Source organism: Symphodus melops (assembly GCF_947650265.1).
Source record: "Symphodus melops genome assembly, chromosome: 18".
Classification (NCBI taxonomy): Eukaryota; Metazoa; Chordata; class Actinopteri; order Labriformes; family Labridae; genus Symphodus; species Symphodus melops.
The window spans coordinates 11,432,549-11,451,697 of NC_136708.1; the positions used below are offsets into that span (position 1 = coordinate 11,432,549).

Consider the following 19,149-nt stretch of genomic DNA (forward strand, 5'->3'; position numbering starts at 1 on the left):
ATATATTTCACGCATGGCAAAAAAACCAAACCATTCAAATAAAATCAAGTGTGGATTCAATTTTTAAAAAATGGATAAAAGAGTTCAAAATAACAAATTCCTATATTTTTCCACAGTGCTCCCAGTGCTGCCTGTCTTATTTCTGCACAACAGTCCATTAACACAGCCCTTTGTTTGTTTGTTTTTGCTATTGTCTCCCTAATTGACATTGGCACGCTGGATTTAATTAGTTAGTGTTTGGTAAAGGAAGAATACAACCTGTCACTGAAGGAGACTAAACATTGCAATCTCAATGCAATGTTTGAGTGTTGCTGCTTCTGTTTCTTTTGATCAAATGTTTTTGGTTCAGTTTCCAGTGATCTCCTCTTATGTTGTTTGACTAAAATATGCAGACAGGTTCATTCTCATTATGAACCTCATTAGGACATACATGCCATATCTAATGTATTCCTCAGAGCCGGTTATTACTGAGGATGGAATTCAGCTGTTTTAAAATAAGAATGAAGTAGTCTGTCTGTGACGTATGTTTGCAGGTCTTTAATAATGGGGACAGAGTGGTTTCCTGATTCTTCTGAGAGAAGCCGTTTCTGTTCAAATGTCGAGCACAGTGTTTCTGTCAGTGCTGCTGATGCTGGGGGGGCTCGGAGGGGCAGCTATGTCTGACGAGCAGATTTTTGAGAAATCGGCTCGTATAGGTAAAGGTTTTCTTGGCAGCGTTGATGAGAGACACAGTGTGAGGAGACAGCTGCACCAACAGGTAAAATTAAATCTGTTTTCTATTTAATGGAAAATGATTATTTGATTGATAAACATCTTAACTGATTGTTGTTTATGAGCTTAGAGTCTCTTTATCCAGCATTTCTAATGAGAAGATTTGATATTTTTCTTTGTTATATTTATAACCATATTATTATTATTATTATTATTATTATTATTTTTTAAGTTTAGTATTAGTTAGAAGAAAAAAAAATCACAGCAACTTATACTTCAAGAAGTTGTCTGGCATTTTTCACAACTGTCCCAGATTGTAGACAAACAAATACTGTAATGAAAGTGAACATTTTTGGAAGCTACAGTCCATACTTGTATCTATTGCTTCCGGCAAGATCACAATTATTATTTTTGTTTTACAAGAAACTGTGCCCAAAATATGAATTGAAAATGTATTATGTTATTCATGTTTCCATTTTACAACCCGAAAATTACTTAATGTTTTCAATATGTTCCTGCAGTTACCTGATTTAGGACTAAAATCAGAAACCATAAACAAGGAGGAAAAGTGCACTAGTATTCAAAATGAAAAATGACATTTACAGCAGATTTCATTAGTGATGTTTTTGACAACTTTCTTAATGTTTAACTAGTTTTTTTATTTTCTCTATAATAACCATTTATTTACCATGTTTATATGTTTATGTATTTATGTGAGTCAGATTTTTTTTGTTTGCAGACTAAAAGTGCCTCCCATAGAAGTTTGGATTTCAAGAGCTTCATCATCCAATCCACCCCTGCGAGTAAAATGAGCTTCCCCACCATCACCAAGTTGCAACCGCCTACAGCCAAACCCCTCCACCTGCACGCCAACATGCCCATGCGCTTTGGGAGGCACAGCAGCAGTAATGAGGACCAAGGACAAAACTCCACCCCTAACTTGCCGCAGAGGTTCGGAAGAGCATGGGGATTGGTTCAACTGTGTGCTGAATGCCCCCGTGTCCGAGCCGTCATGAACGCAGCGCTGCCTCGGAGGTTTTGGAGAAACAGTCTGAACTGGAAACTCCTCATGAGGCTGGTCACTAATCACTCACTGGAAAACAGCATGCACTGGTAGTACCCTATTGTCCATTATAGCTATACCTATCATTCCAAGTAGCCCTATGACTGATATAGGTTATAAAAAACACAAACTGTGTATTCTCCTCCTACAGGACTGAAGATGATGTGCTTTCAGGCAGCTCAGAAGAGATGAAGATGCCAGACAAAAAGATTTGAAGGATTATGTCAACACTGCAATAAATAATGTGTATAAAAAACAGTGTTTTTACTATAAAGGCAAATAAATGAAATAAAATAAAGCTTGAAGATGTTTTGCACAATGTATTCTTGAGTATGGATGCAGATGATTGATTTCAAGTTCAAGTATTTGTCTTCTTTTTAAATATTTAAACTTTTTTTTAATTATTTCATTGTATTCTTTAAAAACCATAAATACATAAATGCTCAAAAACAAAAAATATCTTCTAAATTAAATGAATCAAATCTGTGTGCTTTAAATGGGGGGTCCACTCTATAACAGCCCCAACTAATAGACTAAAGATAAAGTTGTCAAACAGTTCAGTGATTGGCCACTAGGTGGAGACAAAGAATAATTAAAATCAACAAGGTCACAAACAAAAATAGACAAATTATACTTTCCTTCTTACTGCTAAAAGATTTTCACTATACGTATTTAATGGCCAACACAAAAAATTAACAACCTGTAGGATTAAAATTAAACATTGTTCTGCTTTGTTTCCATATGTTTAAATGTAAATATGGATATGGATTTTATTTGGTTAAAAAGTGTTATCTTCAAAAATTACCCGTAACTTCATACAATATGAATGTTTATTTGTAGTACAGTAAACAACCATAAATGTCTGTAAGTAAATACTTAATATTTTAAGTAACTATATAGCCTAGTATTACTGTACATTTTCATTACACTAAACAATATGATGTAAACCTGAGTGGCTGTTGCCTTTACTCAAATAGTATATAGTTATAGTACATCACACATCACTTCTCTATTTAAGGCTATAAGAAACTAAAAGAGATTAGCTTTCTGTATGATTTTTAAATTGAGACAAAAAAAACCTTTGATGTCTTAATATATTCACATGCTCAGTACTGTTACCATGCATTATCAACAGGTGTGCTAGTGTACAGCTTCACATCTCTATTTCTTAAAGATAACTATAAAAATACTCGACTTCAAAAATTATTGACAAAATTCACAACACTCTTCACCATTATATTTGTATTCATGCATGTGCTTTTGAGGACTAAACCCCAACTAGATGTTAGTACAAAAAGACAACAAAGTTAGACTTGGGTTCAGCTCTGTTGCAGGATTTGTTTTGCAGAACTGCCTGCCTCTTATGCTCCAACAAGCGCTATGCGCCCTCTAGTGACCAGATCTAGTGTCGCAATAACATTGTAACAAGTTCAGTGAACTGAAATGTCGCTTTAAAAATCTGTTTCAGACACATGAAAATATATTGGCGTCTCTGTTAAACTAATTTGACTTGTTCTTATAGCAATGAACTGTATCATATCATATAATGGACTTCTTTTTAAAACCTTTTCATTTTAGCTAAGATAAGCATTTAAGTGAATTATGTAGGTGACACATATTTTTTATATATATTTTTTAAATATTAGAAATCCTAATATTACACTAAAAAGTAAAATCACACATTTAACAATATTGATACACTTATTTCTGCAAGAACAATGATGTTATGTCACCTATAAGTTTGGAAACCTTACAGCAGTTGAAATCTGAATGGGTGTGACCCAAACACTCCCTTCTATGAGTTGAGCTGTTAGACCGAGCCTCTTTTTCTTCGAGTCAGTCACTTCCTTACGAAATGCTAGATTCTTCAGAATAAGGGTTCAAAGACGATCGTGTCCAACAAAGAGCTCGTTTAGAAGTAGGACCTGCTTAAACGTTAGAAACGTCAAGATAACTGACAAGAGTCTTTAAAGTTTGACTCTGAAAAGGGGAGGAAACTTTTACCTGAGGTCCTACAACTACCCACTGCCGCCAGGTAGGCTCCGGTACTGATACTGGTACTAAAAAAAACATGATGTTGATGTCTAGTTACTGCCTAAATATTGTCGCTTTGTAAACAGCCTTTCTTACAGTTTATTCTGCGTGTTTCATTTATTTGACGTGTAGGCTACTTCTTTCCAAATTGTTCACACGAAGTTTGAGGTTAACTGAGTCTGCTTTACCTCTGTGCCTAGGGCAACTATAGGTTATAGGGCCTGAAATACTTCACATTTTGTCTCGAGTTGAACACACTGTTTTTTATCATCTCCTTCAGCGGCTCATCATGGGAGACATCGCGAAAGGGAAGAAGGCATTTGTGCAGAAATGTTCGGCTTGTCACACGGTGGAAAAGGATGGCAAACACAAGCAGGGGCCCAACCTGTGGGGTTTGTTTGGTAGGAAAACGGGACAAGCGCCTGGCTACTCCTACACACAAGCCAACATCGACAAAGGTACGCAGATTACGTTTAATCTTTTTGTCTTGTGTAATGTAAACTTGTTGGAATCGTGAACGGGCCACAACATAACAAAACTGCCAGTGTCTAAACTTTCTTTTTGTTTACACTTATACTTCAGGTTGTCACAGAACTGGTCCATTTTACCATTATTAAGAGCATCATGGGGACTTGTGTTAAATTGCCTACACCTTGAAGAAGTGTTTAAAGGCGTGCAAAGACAAGACAGAAACACTATTACAATAATCAATGCAGATTGTTCATGCATACATTGCTGGGAATGTGTATTAAAAAAACGAGTGTTCCAATACACAGCTATATATATAGCCCTATATATATAGCTATATATATAGCTGTAGCTATATATATCATCATGTTATTGTTATTCTTTTTTGAAATATGACATTAAAATGTGTTTGAATATAAAGGCCACAATTACTTGTAAAGAGTGAGTAGCTGTATGTTGTGTATCAGCCAGAGCAGCAGGTCTGAACAGGTCAAACAGCTCTGCTCAAACACAAGGCAATAAAACTAAGCATAAGCAGGACTCGAAAGTGAGACAATGCAAATGTGTTCTTAACACTCTGAATAAGATCATGTTAAAAAAAAAAAGATTGTTGACGTGTTTGTTTCATCAGGTATCGTTTGGGATGAGGAAACTCTGAATATCTACCTAACAAACCCTAAGAAGTACATTCCTGGAACCAAGATGATCTTCAGTGGACTCAGAAAGAAAAAGGACAGAAATAACATCATAGCTTATTTAAAGGATGCCACCTCCTAGTGTTATAAATGCACAGCACACACTGCTGTGGACATAAGTGCTAAACCATAAACAATATCCAATACAGTGTGTACTTTGTTTTAAGTTTAAATCACAGTTGGCATTAGATTTTTAAAATTCACATCACTACACCATGTTACTCTGGAGCATTGTTGCTACAGTGTTTCTGTGTGAGACTGTTTTTAATTATCACATGAGTCCGCCTTCATGTTACTTGTGGATTTTCGAGACTGTTCTCAGTTAAGGCTTCTTAAAGGGGCAGCCTTGCATTTTGACTTTTTGAGTTGTTTACATATAAATAAGACTACTGCTTGCACCAAAACTACACACTTTGCATTTTTAACTTCCTTTATATGGTTTAACTTTAAAAGGGTTTCTACTTTCTTCTTTTGTCTAAGCTAGGTGTGTTATTACTTTTATTTTTAGAAAGCTGCACTACAAAATACGTATGTTGAAATGTTTACATTTTCTACTTTAATTTGTGGTTTTGAATTAAGAACAGTAGAATTGGTCAAATGGGATTTGTTAATATTGATGGACACTTTAGCAGCCTCTGCCATTAGTGTGTGAATGGGTAGGTGTGACCAATGCCTTGACCCTTTTATTGAGTAACGGATGTGGTATTAAAAACCTTGTGATACTGAAATACTTTCATTGTGTGGTTTCCTTCCTCTTTCTAATGACATACTGACTTACCCCTACAGTCATTTGCTGTACTGAATGTATCTTTGTAGTTTGTGAGGTAACAAAACATTTACAAAAAGATTAATACATTGAAATATTTATAAAAGATAGTTGTAAATGAAAGCAAAACAACCACGGATGAAACAGTTCTTTAAGGGAATTAAGGTTTTTTTTTCATTAAAAATAAAAAAATGTTCGGTAGCCTGTTTGTGCAGCTTAGGGAAAACTCACACATCTCTATATTTGCATGTTGAAATGAAGAGTTAAGGTATGTAACGTTTCTGAATTTATTTTAAATATTCATTAACTTATGTGTCCAGCAGAGGGCGCCATTCCGCTACTGTAGAGAACATCAGCGCCACACAACGTGCCAAACGACTGTAAGCATTACGATTTGAAATGTCAGAACCATGCCAGCTATACAGCACGTTGCTCTGAAGTCGTTTTAGATTTGACAGCGGTTAATGAACCTATAATTCAGACCCGGGCTGCCACCGCTGTGTTGGCCCCACTAGTAAGCATTTAGCACCGGAGCTTTTTTTTAAAGGCCCCTCCCTCCTCAATACTGTTGTTATTGATCAGCTGAGGGAAAGAAGCGCGCCAATAAGTGGATCAGATTTATTAGCGTTCCAGATTGGCTACATTTAGCCAGAAGTCAGATGAGCTACAGTCTGCAGTTCTGCACACTGAGGACTTGGTTAAGAGGAGCGCGAGCCTGTGCATCTACAAGTGCAGCAAAATCTCAAGGTAGGTAAGGGGTGTTCGTGTATTAAAAGGCATGGATTTACAGGACACTGCTTCTATTTGCGTATTTAAGGCATGCTTCACCTTTAATTACATAAGGTAGAAGGGTACATTTAAAGACAGTAATTAAGTTATTAATAACTGGTTGAACCCAGTGCAGCACGTTTTCTGCAAAACACGTCTAAACGTGGGATTATTTCCAATATCATTCATTTGCATTCACCAGATACAATTTGACTACAATTGCTATGTTTGTGTGCATGGACCTGAGTCAGCCACAACATTGTAATATTATTTCTGTCATAATAAGCATGTTTGGGTAGGCCCCCCTGCACGAGGCTGAGAGGTTGGTGCACGGCTGGAATTACAGCGGTGGATGCATCTGCTGCAGTCTGGAGCTGCAACAAGTTTATTATGCTATGAGAAGGGAGAGGGAGAGGGAGGCAGGACTAAGGGAGTGACAGTAAGGAAAAGTGACAGCTACCAGCGAGTGCATTATGTTCAGGCAGCAGAAGTAGAATGTGTGTATGACAGCTTATGGTGTATGTTTTAGGGAAGTTAAACGTTCATGATGGAGCTGGTCAAACTTGCAGTGTCCTTGCAATTGTTTCTGTGTCCTGCGTGGGCTCTATCCCGTCACTCCTACATGGACAGCATCCTATCAGCACACTCAGGTGAGTTGTGCGAGTGTGCAAAAGAAACATGTGTTGCATGCATTTTAACCATCTCAATGTATCATGACAGACCTATCACATGCTGTTGGACGATGTCTTTCTCTCAGTTCTTGGTTTGCAGGGTGAGCCACTGAGGTTTGACCCCTGCTGCCTCATGTCACCCCCTCCACCACCGCTCTTCCCTCCGCCTCCTCTGCTGTGGAAGCGAGGCAGCCCCGTAAGTCACACACGCGTAAATGCATCCTATTTACACTTACGTAATCTCACAGTAAATCACTTATTGAAGCCTTTTTGTTTAATTTATGTGTCAAAGGATAGTATAAGCATCTTAGAGCCCGGTGTTTTTGGAGGAAGAGAACCTGAAAAACAAAAACCTGAGATACCTCGGTGTTCACCTGGACCTCCAGGACCTCCAGGACCCCAAGGGCCTGAGGTAAAAAGAAAAATGTTGCAAACCTCTGAAGAGGGGCTGCCAGATTTTCCAAGTCTAAAATACCCTTTTAGTATTGATTTTTTACAAATGTACCATGTTTTTTAAAGTGTGTGAGCTGGATACACACTGTATATGCTGTAATCATTTTTCAGGGTCAAAGTGGATTACCGGGCATTAGAGGACCAAAGGGCGAGAAGGTGTGTTTATAAAGTTCTTAAAATAGGCCTGTGATTTATTTTGCTACAGAATTATTTCTGTTTGTGACCTTGAGCTCATCTTTGCTCTAAAGACCGCCTCATCTCTCCCCTCATTTGTCCTCTTCAGGGAGAAATTGGACGTCCAGGGTTGAAGGTACAGTAAGCCGCTCCTCCCCTCCTGCATGACTTGATTCCTTGCTCATCTCTCTCTGGTCCATCCCCCATGTCCTTGGAATAATGGGATCTCAATATCCCTCTTTCTACCTCTGTTGTCCCCTCAGTACGTTCTGATGTGATTTGTCCATTGATGTGCTCAGAATATCCCCTGTAGCTGCTAAATGGGTCATGCTACATTAGACTCAGAAGCTGCTCTGACCATGTAAAGAAGGTTGATCACAACCCTGAAGGTCTCCTGTCATTCTTCTGCTCCTCACCTCTCTCATCTTTTTCGTTTTCCTTGGCATCTTCCTTCCCTCTTATCCCTTTCCTTGGCCTTGCTCCATTAGCCCTTGTACTGGACTCAAGTCTTGCTGATCCAGGCTCTTCAGCGCTCCACTTCTGCATTTTAATCTCCCTAAGTGCTTTGGCTCTCCATGATAAATCATTCCACACGGCGGCAGGTCCGTGGTGTCTCTATAGGCTGCAGTTTTAATGACAAGGAGCTAAATGAGAGTACACTGCTAGCATGGCAGCTGCTCTAGAGTTCTTGTCCTGGTGTCACAGAGATGTGGGGCTGTTGTGCAATCTATTTGGCTTTCCTGCTTTCAGGGAACTGGCAAAGGAAGAAGTTATATTGAGCCTTTATTCCTGTCCATTAAAAAGCCAGTCTTAGTGGAAATATTGTTTTTTTGCACGTTATTTTACTCTGCTACTTCTGGTTAAAAAAATCTCAGGAGGTCCGTTTGATGTCCTTCTGCCCCTTATTGATTCACAAGACAATCCTTAAACAGCATATAGAGCACATTAGCAGAACCAAGCAACATAAATAAATGACAAGTTTAAAAGAAAAGGTTTGTTATTGTCTCAAAGCTATGCGAGCTGTTCCCCTGTTTTCAGGAGTTAAGCTTAGCTCGGCATGCTCATATAACAGGGTATCAGCAACAGCTAATTTGATGTCAACTTTAGAGGGATATAGATCATGTTATCTAACTCTTGACAAGACACTGAATGGTAATGTTTGATCAAAAGTAGACAGAAAATGTATTCATGTTTCTTTTATTTCTTGTATCTGTCTCTGTAGGGTCGTACAGGGGCTCCAGGCCTCCCAGGGAAACCAGGTCTCCAAGGATGGCCTGGTCCAGAGGGACCAAAGGTACAGTACATCCTCACCTCTAGGTTTGCCTTAAAATGTGTAATTTATGAAGTGTTACTTATTTTTGTGTAATTTCTAAGGGGGAAAAGGGAGATCCAGGACTCATGGGATTACCAGGACTGAGAGGACCACCTGGAACAAAAGTAAGTCATTTGTTTGCGAAGACGAGGGATGTTCCTCATCAGTTAAAAAGCGAGAAAATACTTTATATCTTGTGAGCCTTGTTATATTTTCAGGCTGAGCGGGATAACAATTTGTGTGGATAAAAAATGTCTGATTCATTTGCAGACTGCTGTTAACATTAACAATGCCAGCACAACCAATGCTTGTTGTAATGCATGGCTCTGGTTGAATGGTTATATACCAGTTTAACTTGACACAGCCTAAACACGACTCAATCTTAAATTTCTAGATCAATATACTGTCATACTGCACCTGTCCTGTGAAATGCCATTGGTCTACAGTGCTGGTTTACATCTGGGCACTAGAGCAGGCCATTTACCATGGCTAGTGGCGAATGGCTGCATTACAGCATAGATACAACATTTGAGGGCAAAATATTGAAATCTAACTGACTAGTAATTATGGTGCAGACTTGAGAACGTTTAAGTGTGTAGTTGTCAAATCTAGCACATCCCTCGTGAAGACGGACTCAAGGTTTTTGTCAACTGTTACTCAATCCCATCTGATGTTGTATCACTTGCATATCTTTTCAGGGTCTGCCTGGTTACAAAGGAGAGAAGGTAATTTCAAATCAATTCTTACCGTACACAGTTGTCTCTTTAAAAATACTCTCTCCTTATTTTAGTGTTTTCCTCTTAATTCTTTTTAAAGGGGAGTCGTGGTGACCCTGGAGCTGCAGGACCAAAGGGTGATAAGGTTGGTGGAGAAATATATTTATTTCAGGCCTTTTGGTATTTTTCAGATTTTGTGATGATACTCCTTTGCGGCCCATTTGTGTATCTCTGACTAATGGCACATTTTACTATGTTCAAGAAGTGAGACACATTTTTTTCAGGTCCCTTCATTTCAAGCTCTCTTGACTCCTATCTCAAAGTTGGATCAAATGATCATTTAAGACTTTATGAGGTCAGCTCCACTGACTTAATGACTTTTCTCACATCATGTTCTCATTGCGTCTCCATTTAGGGCTCCATCGGTTTGCCTGGGATGCTTGGTCAGAAGGTAAGAATGGTTCCATAATTATAACAACAGTTGAGAACAGGATTTAAACTGATCATTCGTCAACTCCGTTCTCAGGGTGAACAGGGACCAAAGGGAGAGCAAGGAAACTCAGGGAAGAGAGGACCCTCTGGACGGCCTGGGAAGAGAGGCAAGCAGGTGCGGATGGGCAGTGAAAAATGATGCACAGGGTGTTTGGTTCTCTCTGTGAACAATATATATGCTTTTGACGTGTGTAAAAGGATTGTTGGCCTCAGAGGTTCCCACACATTTAAATGCATTCTTACAGCATCAATTAACCCTTGTGTTTGCACTTACAGTAGACTCCGTGAACCAAGAACTACTGTATATCTTTCACCATCTTACTCAGTCACAACTTTAACATCCAGTGCAAAGTTTAGACTTCCATAGGGGATGTAGAGTATTTGGCATTGCTATGTCACTCACACTTATATTTTCCATGGGCGAGGTTACCCAAGCTATGCACAAGTGGCAGAAGCATGGGGGTCACTTCCACTGCGTGTGTGTTTATGTATTTGTATTCTCTGATGTTGGGATAATGCCTGGTTTTCACAGGGCATGAAAGGCCACAGTGGAGCACCAGGAGTTATGGGACCCCCAGGACCCTCTGGTCCGACTGGAAATCCAGGACCACCTGGTCCACCTGCCTCAGGTACAATAGCTCATTAATTAACGAACCATCTGTTAGTGGTGTGAGCTGACATGTCCTAGTGCGAGAGCTAAGCTGTTGCTGAATTATAAATATTTATCTCTTTAAAATAGCCAGTAGACACCTGATTATTAGCACTAATGGATAAAATAAATAGTACAAATTGCCACTTGGATTAATGTCAAAATACCATGAAGTCATAAGAATGTTAAATTCCTTTCTTTGCCACACATTCTTGGATTATTGTAGGTCTGTATCTCGTGGGGGAAAAGGGAGAAAAGGGTCTTCCAGGTACAGCAGGTCGTTGTGATTGTGATTCTATCTACGGTGCGAACAATGCTCCTTTTGGAAGCTACACACAGCGGGGTGGTCCTAACAAAGTCCCTGCAGTAAGATCCTATTCACTTAAAAACTGCAACCTCACAATATCCACTCTAAAAGGCGATAAATAATTTCTTTACCTTTCTCCTGTACGTTTGTAGATTTTTGTTGTAAACAGTGTGGAGGAGATGGAAAACCTACAACTGGACAATGCAATAGCATTCAGGAAAGATCAGAAGATGCTCTACTTCAAAGATAAAGATGGATGGAAGCCCATACAGGTAACAAATATAAGGGTGGATTAAACATAATACTGTGTATAAACTTGTAGATTTTCAAATAACAAGTGCTAGATACTATTATTTTTCTTTCAAACATTGACCAATGACTACATAACCTCTTTCTTAGATGAAAACATGTTCAAGCACTCCTACCCCTCTCTGTACACATCAGCACATAAACACACATCCATATACATTGAACAATTTTACACTATCAGACCAATATATCGTTACAATCATTGTCTGCTGAGTTAAGACTAGCAACAGAAGTTGGGGATATAAAACTGAAATAACTTACAAGACACTTTTACAAAAGGAACTATTTAGTGACAAAGCAACATGCATCTTGATGTATGTAACAGCCTACACTGCGTTATTTAAACGATCTATTTTAGTTCTTGTATACCTCTATCTGATTGGACAGCAAGCATGAGCGGGAGGGGTAGAGTGAGTGCAGAATGTGCACTGATTGATCCCTGATTCTGCAGAAGATAAAATGGCTCGCCATTGAAGCCTACTTGGGCTACCACGAACATACCTGAGTGTGGGGTCTTGGGTTAAGTCCGTGTGGGAAACACTGGAGGTTCATTGCTTTACAGAAGGCACTATGTTATTATAAAAAAAAAGCGATAAACAAGCTCAAGTTTACCATTTACCCTACTCTTTCTCAGTGGCTAATAGTTTTTCTTCAATTTGGTTTGAAGCCCTTCCAGCCGTTCCAGTCCACAGAGAAAGTCCCAGACAGAGTTGGTGTGTGCGGAGATGGGAAGGTGCAGCCTCAGCACGGAGAGGAGTGTGATGATGGAAACCAGATCATCACCGACGCTTGTCTCAGTGAGTAACCTGCAAGCTTTATGATTCTTTATAAAAAGGACCATGTATGACAAGAATTAGGACCATTAACTGTCTTGAAAACGGAACAAAACTTGTCTTTACATACAAAGTAAGTTCAACTTTTGGCTGCACAAGCACCACTTTGCTGTCTCACATCCAGCTGTTCATGAGATACCCTGCAGAGCGTTACCCCAGTGCCCCACAGAGCCTGAGCCCACACGGCAGAACACAAAAGCAACGCACACCATGAAACTTTCCCTTGATCTTTCATTAATCTTGCCCTCTCTTTTCCTGCCATCCTCTCACTTCTCTCTGCTTCTGTGTTCAATTGAATTAGCAGAAAATGCTGTATTGGCATCACTGAAACACACAGGAGTGCCAAAGCATTAGTAATGTCTTCTCTCTCTCTCTCTCTCTCTGTTTCTTTACTCTCTCATCACTCCTGCCTTTTCCCATGTCCCCTCAGACTGTAAGTGGGCCTACTGTGGAGATGGATACCGACATGAAGGCATGGAGGAGTGTGATGGAAAAGACTTTGGTTATCAGACCTGTAAATCCTATCTTCCTGGGTATGTTTTTTTTTTTTTTTTTTTACTTTCTCGACCTGCGTCTTTGGGCCAACATTTCTCATCATCTCCTCGGCCAAGATAGTGCAATTAATAAAAATAAATACATCCTCAACCAGTTAAAGCTTAAGACAGTACAGCTCTCTTAAATGATCGTATTTACTTGTATTGATGACGTCTCTGGATGAGGGTGCATTAACCTGCCAGCACTTACTTCATCATGAATTATAACTTACAAAAAATTGGTTCACAAATTATACCTATGTTTACAGTTATGGTTCAGTAGTTTGTAAAAATACGTTGAGTGAGAAGTTGAGAAGATTGGTGCCAATCACATGTGGGTATGAATAGTGAGAAAATTAAGAAGTTAGCTTAGTTTAGCTCAGCATCATTTTTCTAAAAGAACCAATAAAACTCACTTATTTACACATTATAACTGTGTGTGAAAATAAATCATGTGACTCACTGTAAACAAAATTATCCTGCATACTTCCTGTCCAGTCTATAACTTTGATTAATCAAGCCCACTTGTAACCTTTGGACAAAAGCCAGTAAATCTCATACCTAATGTTTTGAGACTTCATGCTAAGCTAATAAACATCCTGGTCTACCTTTGATGTGCAGAAATACGACTGGTATAAACCGTCCATCTAACTCTACAAAAAAGCAATTAACACTTTTCCTGAATTGATAACCATGTCTCAAAAAAAGACTTACTGTACTATTCACTATTACACATTTTTCATTGTCTTCTGCAGGTCATTTGGGCAGCTCAGATGTACAGACTCTTGCCTCATTGATTCCACTGGTTGCAAGTATTTCACCTGAACTGAAAAGCAGAAAAGAATGGGCATCTCTACTTAATTATGGGAAATGTACTCCAGATTTTCTCCTGAAGTTTTACCCTTTGAAAGTTACCTGCTGGACTAAGAAAGAGTCCTCAGGGCTTGTGCCTGCTCTGAGCCATGAAACGTCACAGGAGTCGGCTTTGAATGGACTGTCTCCTCCTGATCTTTAACTTTATTGGACTCAGGAAGCAGCTTTATGTAACTGTCCCTTCATCGGCTGCAGGACTGTTACGGACACTTGTGATAACAGGGAACCTTTAAACGATTGTACATGTTAAATACGTTCAATGTCTATGACTTGCTGACTGTTGATGTAGAAATAAGCTATGTCCTGATCTTATGTTGTAATGAGTAAGGGTAAAGAAGCCTTTTCTTAAAGAAGCAATGATATTATTGATGCTGATTACTGTATGATGCATATCAGGGGTGTGCAAATAGGTTAGTTTCTGTGCCAGACATGTAAAGTGCAATGTTGTAATATTGCATGATAATGTTTACCATTACACAGCTAGACACTTTATACTGTGCTGTTAATGTATAGCCTATGTTTTCCCAATTTAAATGGATGTCTAGACAAAAGATATGTGTAACACTGCAACAATGACAAAAAAAACCCCAAAACAATACCATCCAGCAGCATGAATAAACTGCACAGTTATATTTTAAGTAATAGTGTCAAATATGATTAGTGGATAAACTTCCTGCATGACTGTAAATTTACTAAAACATGATACTCAAATAAAGATTCTAGGCCAACACGTCCCCAGTGTCTGTGGGCGGGGTTTTAAAAAAGAAAACACCAATCAGAAGAAGACTTCCTGCAACAACACGTATAATGAAACTGCCACGTAGAGGGCCGTCTGCACGCCTGCACAACATTTGTTGAAAAGTTGTACTTGCCCGTCTTCTTCTGCTGTTTTCTCGGACTGGTTGAGGTGTGTGAAAATGCTGCTGTCGGTGCTGAGCTGGCTCTGCTCTTCTCTGCTTCTGTCGGTCAGCGGGGGGAAGCTGCCTGAAGCGGAGGTGCAGATAGAAGTCCTGCACAAACCTTTTCTCTGTCACAGAAAGTCAAAGTACGGAGACATCCTGTTGGTGCATCATGAGGGATACTTGGAGAACGGGACCTTGGTTCACTCCAGGTATGCGTGGTGACAGCTCCTAAGGCGCACGTGAGAAGTTGTTAAGATGCTGAAAAGTTGCTGTCTATTTTTCTCTATTGTGTAATGAGCGCTGCTTTCTGTATTTACTTTTCTTCACATTGCTTATTAGCTTTAACATTGTTAAGTAGTTGACAACTTTACATTGACTTATTGCAGTTAAGCGACATGACAGTCCTCCAGCTCGGCAACGTGTTTCGTGTTGCGTACACAGGTTACATCTCCTCGTTGACGCCTTTTTTTGTAAAGGTCACGTGATGTCATTGGGTCAGGCTGCCAAAATGTACAAAAGCAAATTTATTTCATTTCAATATCAATAATGTACATGTTTCTAATTTAACTAATTCGTCTTTTTTTTATTAGATTAAGATACTTGTTTTGTTACTGTTTTACATGTAAAGGGTCCATGTACAATATTAAACATGTCATTTGATGCATTGTACCTGAGTAAGTTTAGAGCTAGTTTACACCTGCAGGTCACAATTGAAACATCGCATAGTAATACAACATCAATTTAATTTTAATTTTTTTTTTTTAAAGTATAGGCTAACTAACAGCAGAGTATCCCAAAGCAGAAGATATCTCTCAGGCCAATACTAAAACTCAAGCGCAGAAATGTTTTTTCGATGATGACTTTGTTTATATGGCACTGTTTAAAAGTACTTAGACAAACAAAGGAATCTAAAGAAGTAGAACATCTATTTAAATGAATTAAATAATTATTGGAGAAAGGGGAAATTTATATATACCATAGAAAACCGTAGAAAAATATATACCGTAAATGCGATTAAAATAATTTGTTAAACAACAACCTGGACTGCATCTTATTTTAAACAATTTTGGAAAAGCTTTAACATAAAATGATCACAGTTATTTCCATTGTATAGAACTGAAATGGCAGTCTGACCTCACACAGGCAGTAGAAAAAGGATGGTGGTGACTGTGATCTCTCAAGAGAGAAGAGATCTCCCAGACCTTCACACAGATCTTCCCTTCTCTGACGTGTGTGTGTGTGTGTGTGTGTGTGTGTGTGTGTGTGTGTGTGTGTGTGTGTCTAGTCGAACTCATGGAGACAAGCAGGCAGTGTGGTTCACTCTGGGAATCAGAGAGGTGATCAAAGGCTGGGATAAAGGCCTACAGGACATGTGCTCTGGAGAGAAGAGGAAACTCATCGTACCTCCAGCTCTGGCCTACGGGAAGGAAGGGAAAGGTAGTTGTTGGTCTGTTCAGAGCATGATGTAAGCTCTACTGCATGAAACTCTTTAATTGTAGATGTATAACTTCTCTATGCATGTTTTACCTGTCTGTCTTGTTTTAAATGGCTCTTTTGGACTCAAACGCTGAAGGTTTCATTCAGTGATGTTAGTCCCCTTTTTGTCTACATGGAGCATGTGAGCAGTAGTGTTCTTTGCCCTGGTAAGCACACATCACAAATTGCATCCATCTCTCCCATGTCAAACTAACTGAAGGCATTAAGACAATGTATGTCTCATTATTATGCACCCAAAGTTTGCTTCTCAACAACACTTAAATGTCTTACTTAAATACTCACAGATGTATGCAGCATGTTTATGGACTCTTTTGAAAATCTCAGATGAAAGCCAGACAAAGTTTAATCTAACGTCCTGTGCTGTGTTGTTGTCCTATGTAAGGTAAGATCCCACCTGAGAGCACACTCACCTTTATCATCGAGGTGCTTGAGATCAGAAATGGACCAAGGTCACACGAGTCCTTTCAGGAGATGGACCTCAATGATGACTGGAAGCTATCAAAGAATGAGGTAACGACAAGTAATAGGAAGAATTTGTGACTTTTTGATCCAGTAGATGTCGCCCCTTGAGCATCAGCATTAATCCAAAACAAACACCTCCGCTACCCTGAAGCCTTCCGCTCTCCTCCAGCAGCACACCTCCAACCCCTCTCCCCTCGTGTTTTCATGAAGGAGTTATAAATTAGAATGATTCGAGCAACAAATACAGGCTAATGTTAGCACACTTTGTTTATTTATTTATAGCCTCATATTGCATATAAATTGACACTGAATAACTATAATCTTTTTTTTTTCTCTAGTCCTTGACTAAAACAGCTATATACCCAAAAATGAATGATACTAAAAATGGCAATCGGAGTCATCCAAAGTCTATTCTGAATAACAGTTAACCAACTCTTTACGATATATCAGGATTTATGTACGTAAATCATACTTTAGTAGCTGAGTGGTTGTACATGATTATTCACAAGCAAATGTTAAAAACATGTTTTTAGTTATTGTGCTAAATTAGCGTTAATTGTTACATCCTTTCTTACGTTCTTCATATTTTCTGGGCACACTAAAGGTGTATCATAGCTAACCTAACTTGAAGTTAAAGTGATAAAATGTTTTGTGTGTTAAATAAAGTCAGTAACCTTGGTCTTTTGGTATGTGTTTTTTACTTTTTTTGTGAATTTTAAGCACAGTGTGTTTAACATTGATAGTCCAGTAAAATAATGTAATTTTATGTTTATAAGGATGAAACTTAAAACTGATTTATTTAGTGAAGATGTAAATGTTCTCTTTTTAAAGTTTTTGTTGTAAAAAATGTATTTTTTTAACTTGAGCACTGTAACTCATGCTTATCTCCTCCTCCAGGTGAAAGAATACCTGAGGAAAGAGTTTGAGCGTCATGGCTACCCTGCCAACGACACCCTACATGAGAACATGGTGGCTGATATCTTTGCCAAAGAGGACGAGAACAAAGACGGCGTCATTTCCTCCAGAGAGTTTACCTACAAGCACGATGAACTCTAAATTCTCTTTTAGATGCCAAACTTCCCCCAAAGTCAGTCATTCATTTTGTTTTTGTCTTCTGTGAGTTCACACGAGAAATACTTTTGTGCTCTTTGAGTTCATCACTGAAACTCTCTCAGGTTACATGAAATATGTGTGAGGAATTACGCAGTCGGACTTACCAATAGGCCAAAAGCAGATTTATATTGTGTTTTTGTGTTTTTTCCCTTTGTGCAGATCTTTGCATGTGTGTATTTGTACAGGTGTTCTAAAAGCATCATGTGACACATTTACATTTCAGATTTGTTTTGTTTAATTAATGTTGTATACACATTGAGACTGTATTTTCATTGTTTACACTGAATGTCTCTTATTTGTAATAAAAAAAGGAGTAAATGTTTATAATTTGTGTTCGTAGACACGTACTGTAAGTGTAATGTAAGTGGGTATCCATTTCTAGATTTGTCGTTTAATTTTTGGAGGTTATTTAATTTAAAGATCATTTCCTTTTTTGGCCTTTAAAGAGAAAAGGCTCCTGCTCCTTTTTTTAATCAAACAAATCAAACACAGATTCACAGTTCTGGTACAACATTTCTTTTTTACACAAAATACTGTGGTTTATTTAGTTGTCACATGCTCTTTACACATTGAACCAGCAGGTGGCACTGTCTTCTCGGGTGTTAGTTTTGATTAATACACGGGGAAAAGGGAAACAGTACACCTCATGCCATTATCTATTCATAGCAGACAACACCTCAGGGTTACTTTGAACAGATGCATTATCTTAACAAGTCAGTGTATCTCCTTCTTTACAAACATATTCATTTGTAAACTTGTAAAAAAAAAAAACAATCACATAAACAACAAAGCACCAAATTATGTACATAAATTTATAAAACTCCAGGGTTAGCATTTCCTGGACCAGATGAAAGAAGATACACCACCAATTTTAGTTTTTGCGAACTTTATATTTACTAAGCTTACAATTACTATTGGTAACAGATGAATTATACCATAGTGGTTTACAAAAAAAGGAAAATTCTAAACATTTTGAGAGGATTGGCTCACTCCAATATTTAGAAAAAGGTTTGGGCCGTGTACTTTTTACAAGTATATAGGGAAGTCTTTCTACAAGCAACAGTTTGTTTTAAGGTTTTCGTTTTTACTTTAAAAGTGCTTTTTCATAAACTAAAAGCACATGACATCTTCGACAAAAATCTCAATGATGAAATTCATGTTTTCACTCAGTATGTAGATACTCTCATGCTTCAAAACCATGTGAAGCATCATGTTAAATATAGCTGCTGGAAGACACTGTCCCATGTGTGTGCGTGTATATGAGTGCAAGCAGGGAGAGCCCTCCTCCTCACACACATTCAAAACATTCCACACTGGAAAAAGTCAGAGGTCACATAGTCGGAATAAG

General features: G+C 38.5%; 4 protein-coding genes across 7 annotated transcripts in view; 3 read left to right on the forward strand and 1 right to left on the reverse strand.

Moving 5' to 3' along the window:
* The first annotated feature begins 3,566 nt into the window (after positions 1–3,566).
* On the forward strand, positions 3,567–5,699 carry LOC306839379 (cytochrome c-a-like). 2 transcript variants are annotated; one of them, XM_079368032.1, is made up of 3 exons: positions 3,567–3,819; positions 4,089–4,266; positions 4,908–5,699. In XM_079368032.1, the coding sequence occupies exons 2-3, from the start codon at positions 4,098–4,100 to the stop codon at positions 5,051–5,053; spliced, it is 315 nt and encodes a 104-aa protein (XP_079224158.1). In that variant the 5' UTR covers positions 3,567–3,819; positions 4,089–4,097; the 3' UTR covers positions 5,054–5,699. The 2 variants fall into 2 exon arrangements, with proteins under 2 accessions (XP_079224158.1, XP_079224159.1); XM_079368033.1 differs by having other exon boundaries at positions 3,567–3,809.
* A 407-nt stretch (positions 5,700–6,106) lies between these two features.
* On the forward strand, positions 6,107–14,465 carry LOC306839568 (uncharacterized protein). 2 transcript variants are annotated; one of them, XM_079368330.1, is made up of 18 exons: positions 6,107–6,484; positions 7,035–7,155; positions 7,263–7,372; positions 7,469–7,588; positions 7,741–7,785; positions 7,913–7,939; positions 9,026–9,097; positions 9,178–9,240; positions 9,814–9,840; positions 9,932–9,976; positions 10,247–10,282; positions 10,358–10,438; positions 10,856–10,952; positions 11,199–11,338; positions 11,432–11,551; positions 12,256–12,385; positions 12,852–12,954; positions 13,710–14,465. In XM_079368330.1, exons 2-18 carry the CDS (start codon positions 7,050–7,052, stop codon positions 13,777–13,779), a joined length of 1,392 nt encoding a protein of 463 aa, XP_079224456.1. In that variant the 5' UTR covers positions 6,107–6,484; positions 7,035–7,049; the 3' UTR covers positions 13,780–14,465. The 2 variants fall into 2 exon arrangements, with proteins under 2 accessions (XP_079224456.1, XP_079224457.1); XM_079368331.1 differs by lacking the exon at positions 6,107–6,484 and adding an exon at positions 6,851–6,944.
* A 136-nt stretch (positions 14,466–14,601) lies between these two features.
* Positions 14,602–18,117, forward strand: LOC306839570 (peptidyl-prolyl cis-trans isomerase FKBP14-like). The gene is made up of 4 exons (XM_079368334.1): positions 14,602–14,938; positions 16,015–16,166; positions 16,609–16,736; positions 17,586–18,117. The coding sequence occupies exons 1-4, from the start codon at positions 14,745–14,747 to the stop codon at positions 17,742–17,744; spliced, it is 633 nt and encodes a 210-aa protein (XP_079224460.1). The 5' UTR covers positions 14,602–14,744; the 3' UTR covers positions 17,745–18,117.
* Positions 18,118–18,163: 46 nt separating this feature from the next.
* The window catches only part of wipf3 (WAS/WASL interacting protein family member 3), a 7,761-nt gene continuing 6,775 nt past the window's right edge, over positions 18,164–19,149 (reverse strand). Inside the window, exon 8 of one of the 2 annotated variants that reach the window (XM_079368333.1) lies at positions 18,164–19,149. This exon is cut by the window's right edge and continues 225 nt beyond it. The gene's annotated coding sequence lies outside the window, so the exon portion shown is untranslated. The other variant, XM_079368332.1, reaches the window with a different exon arrangement.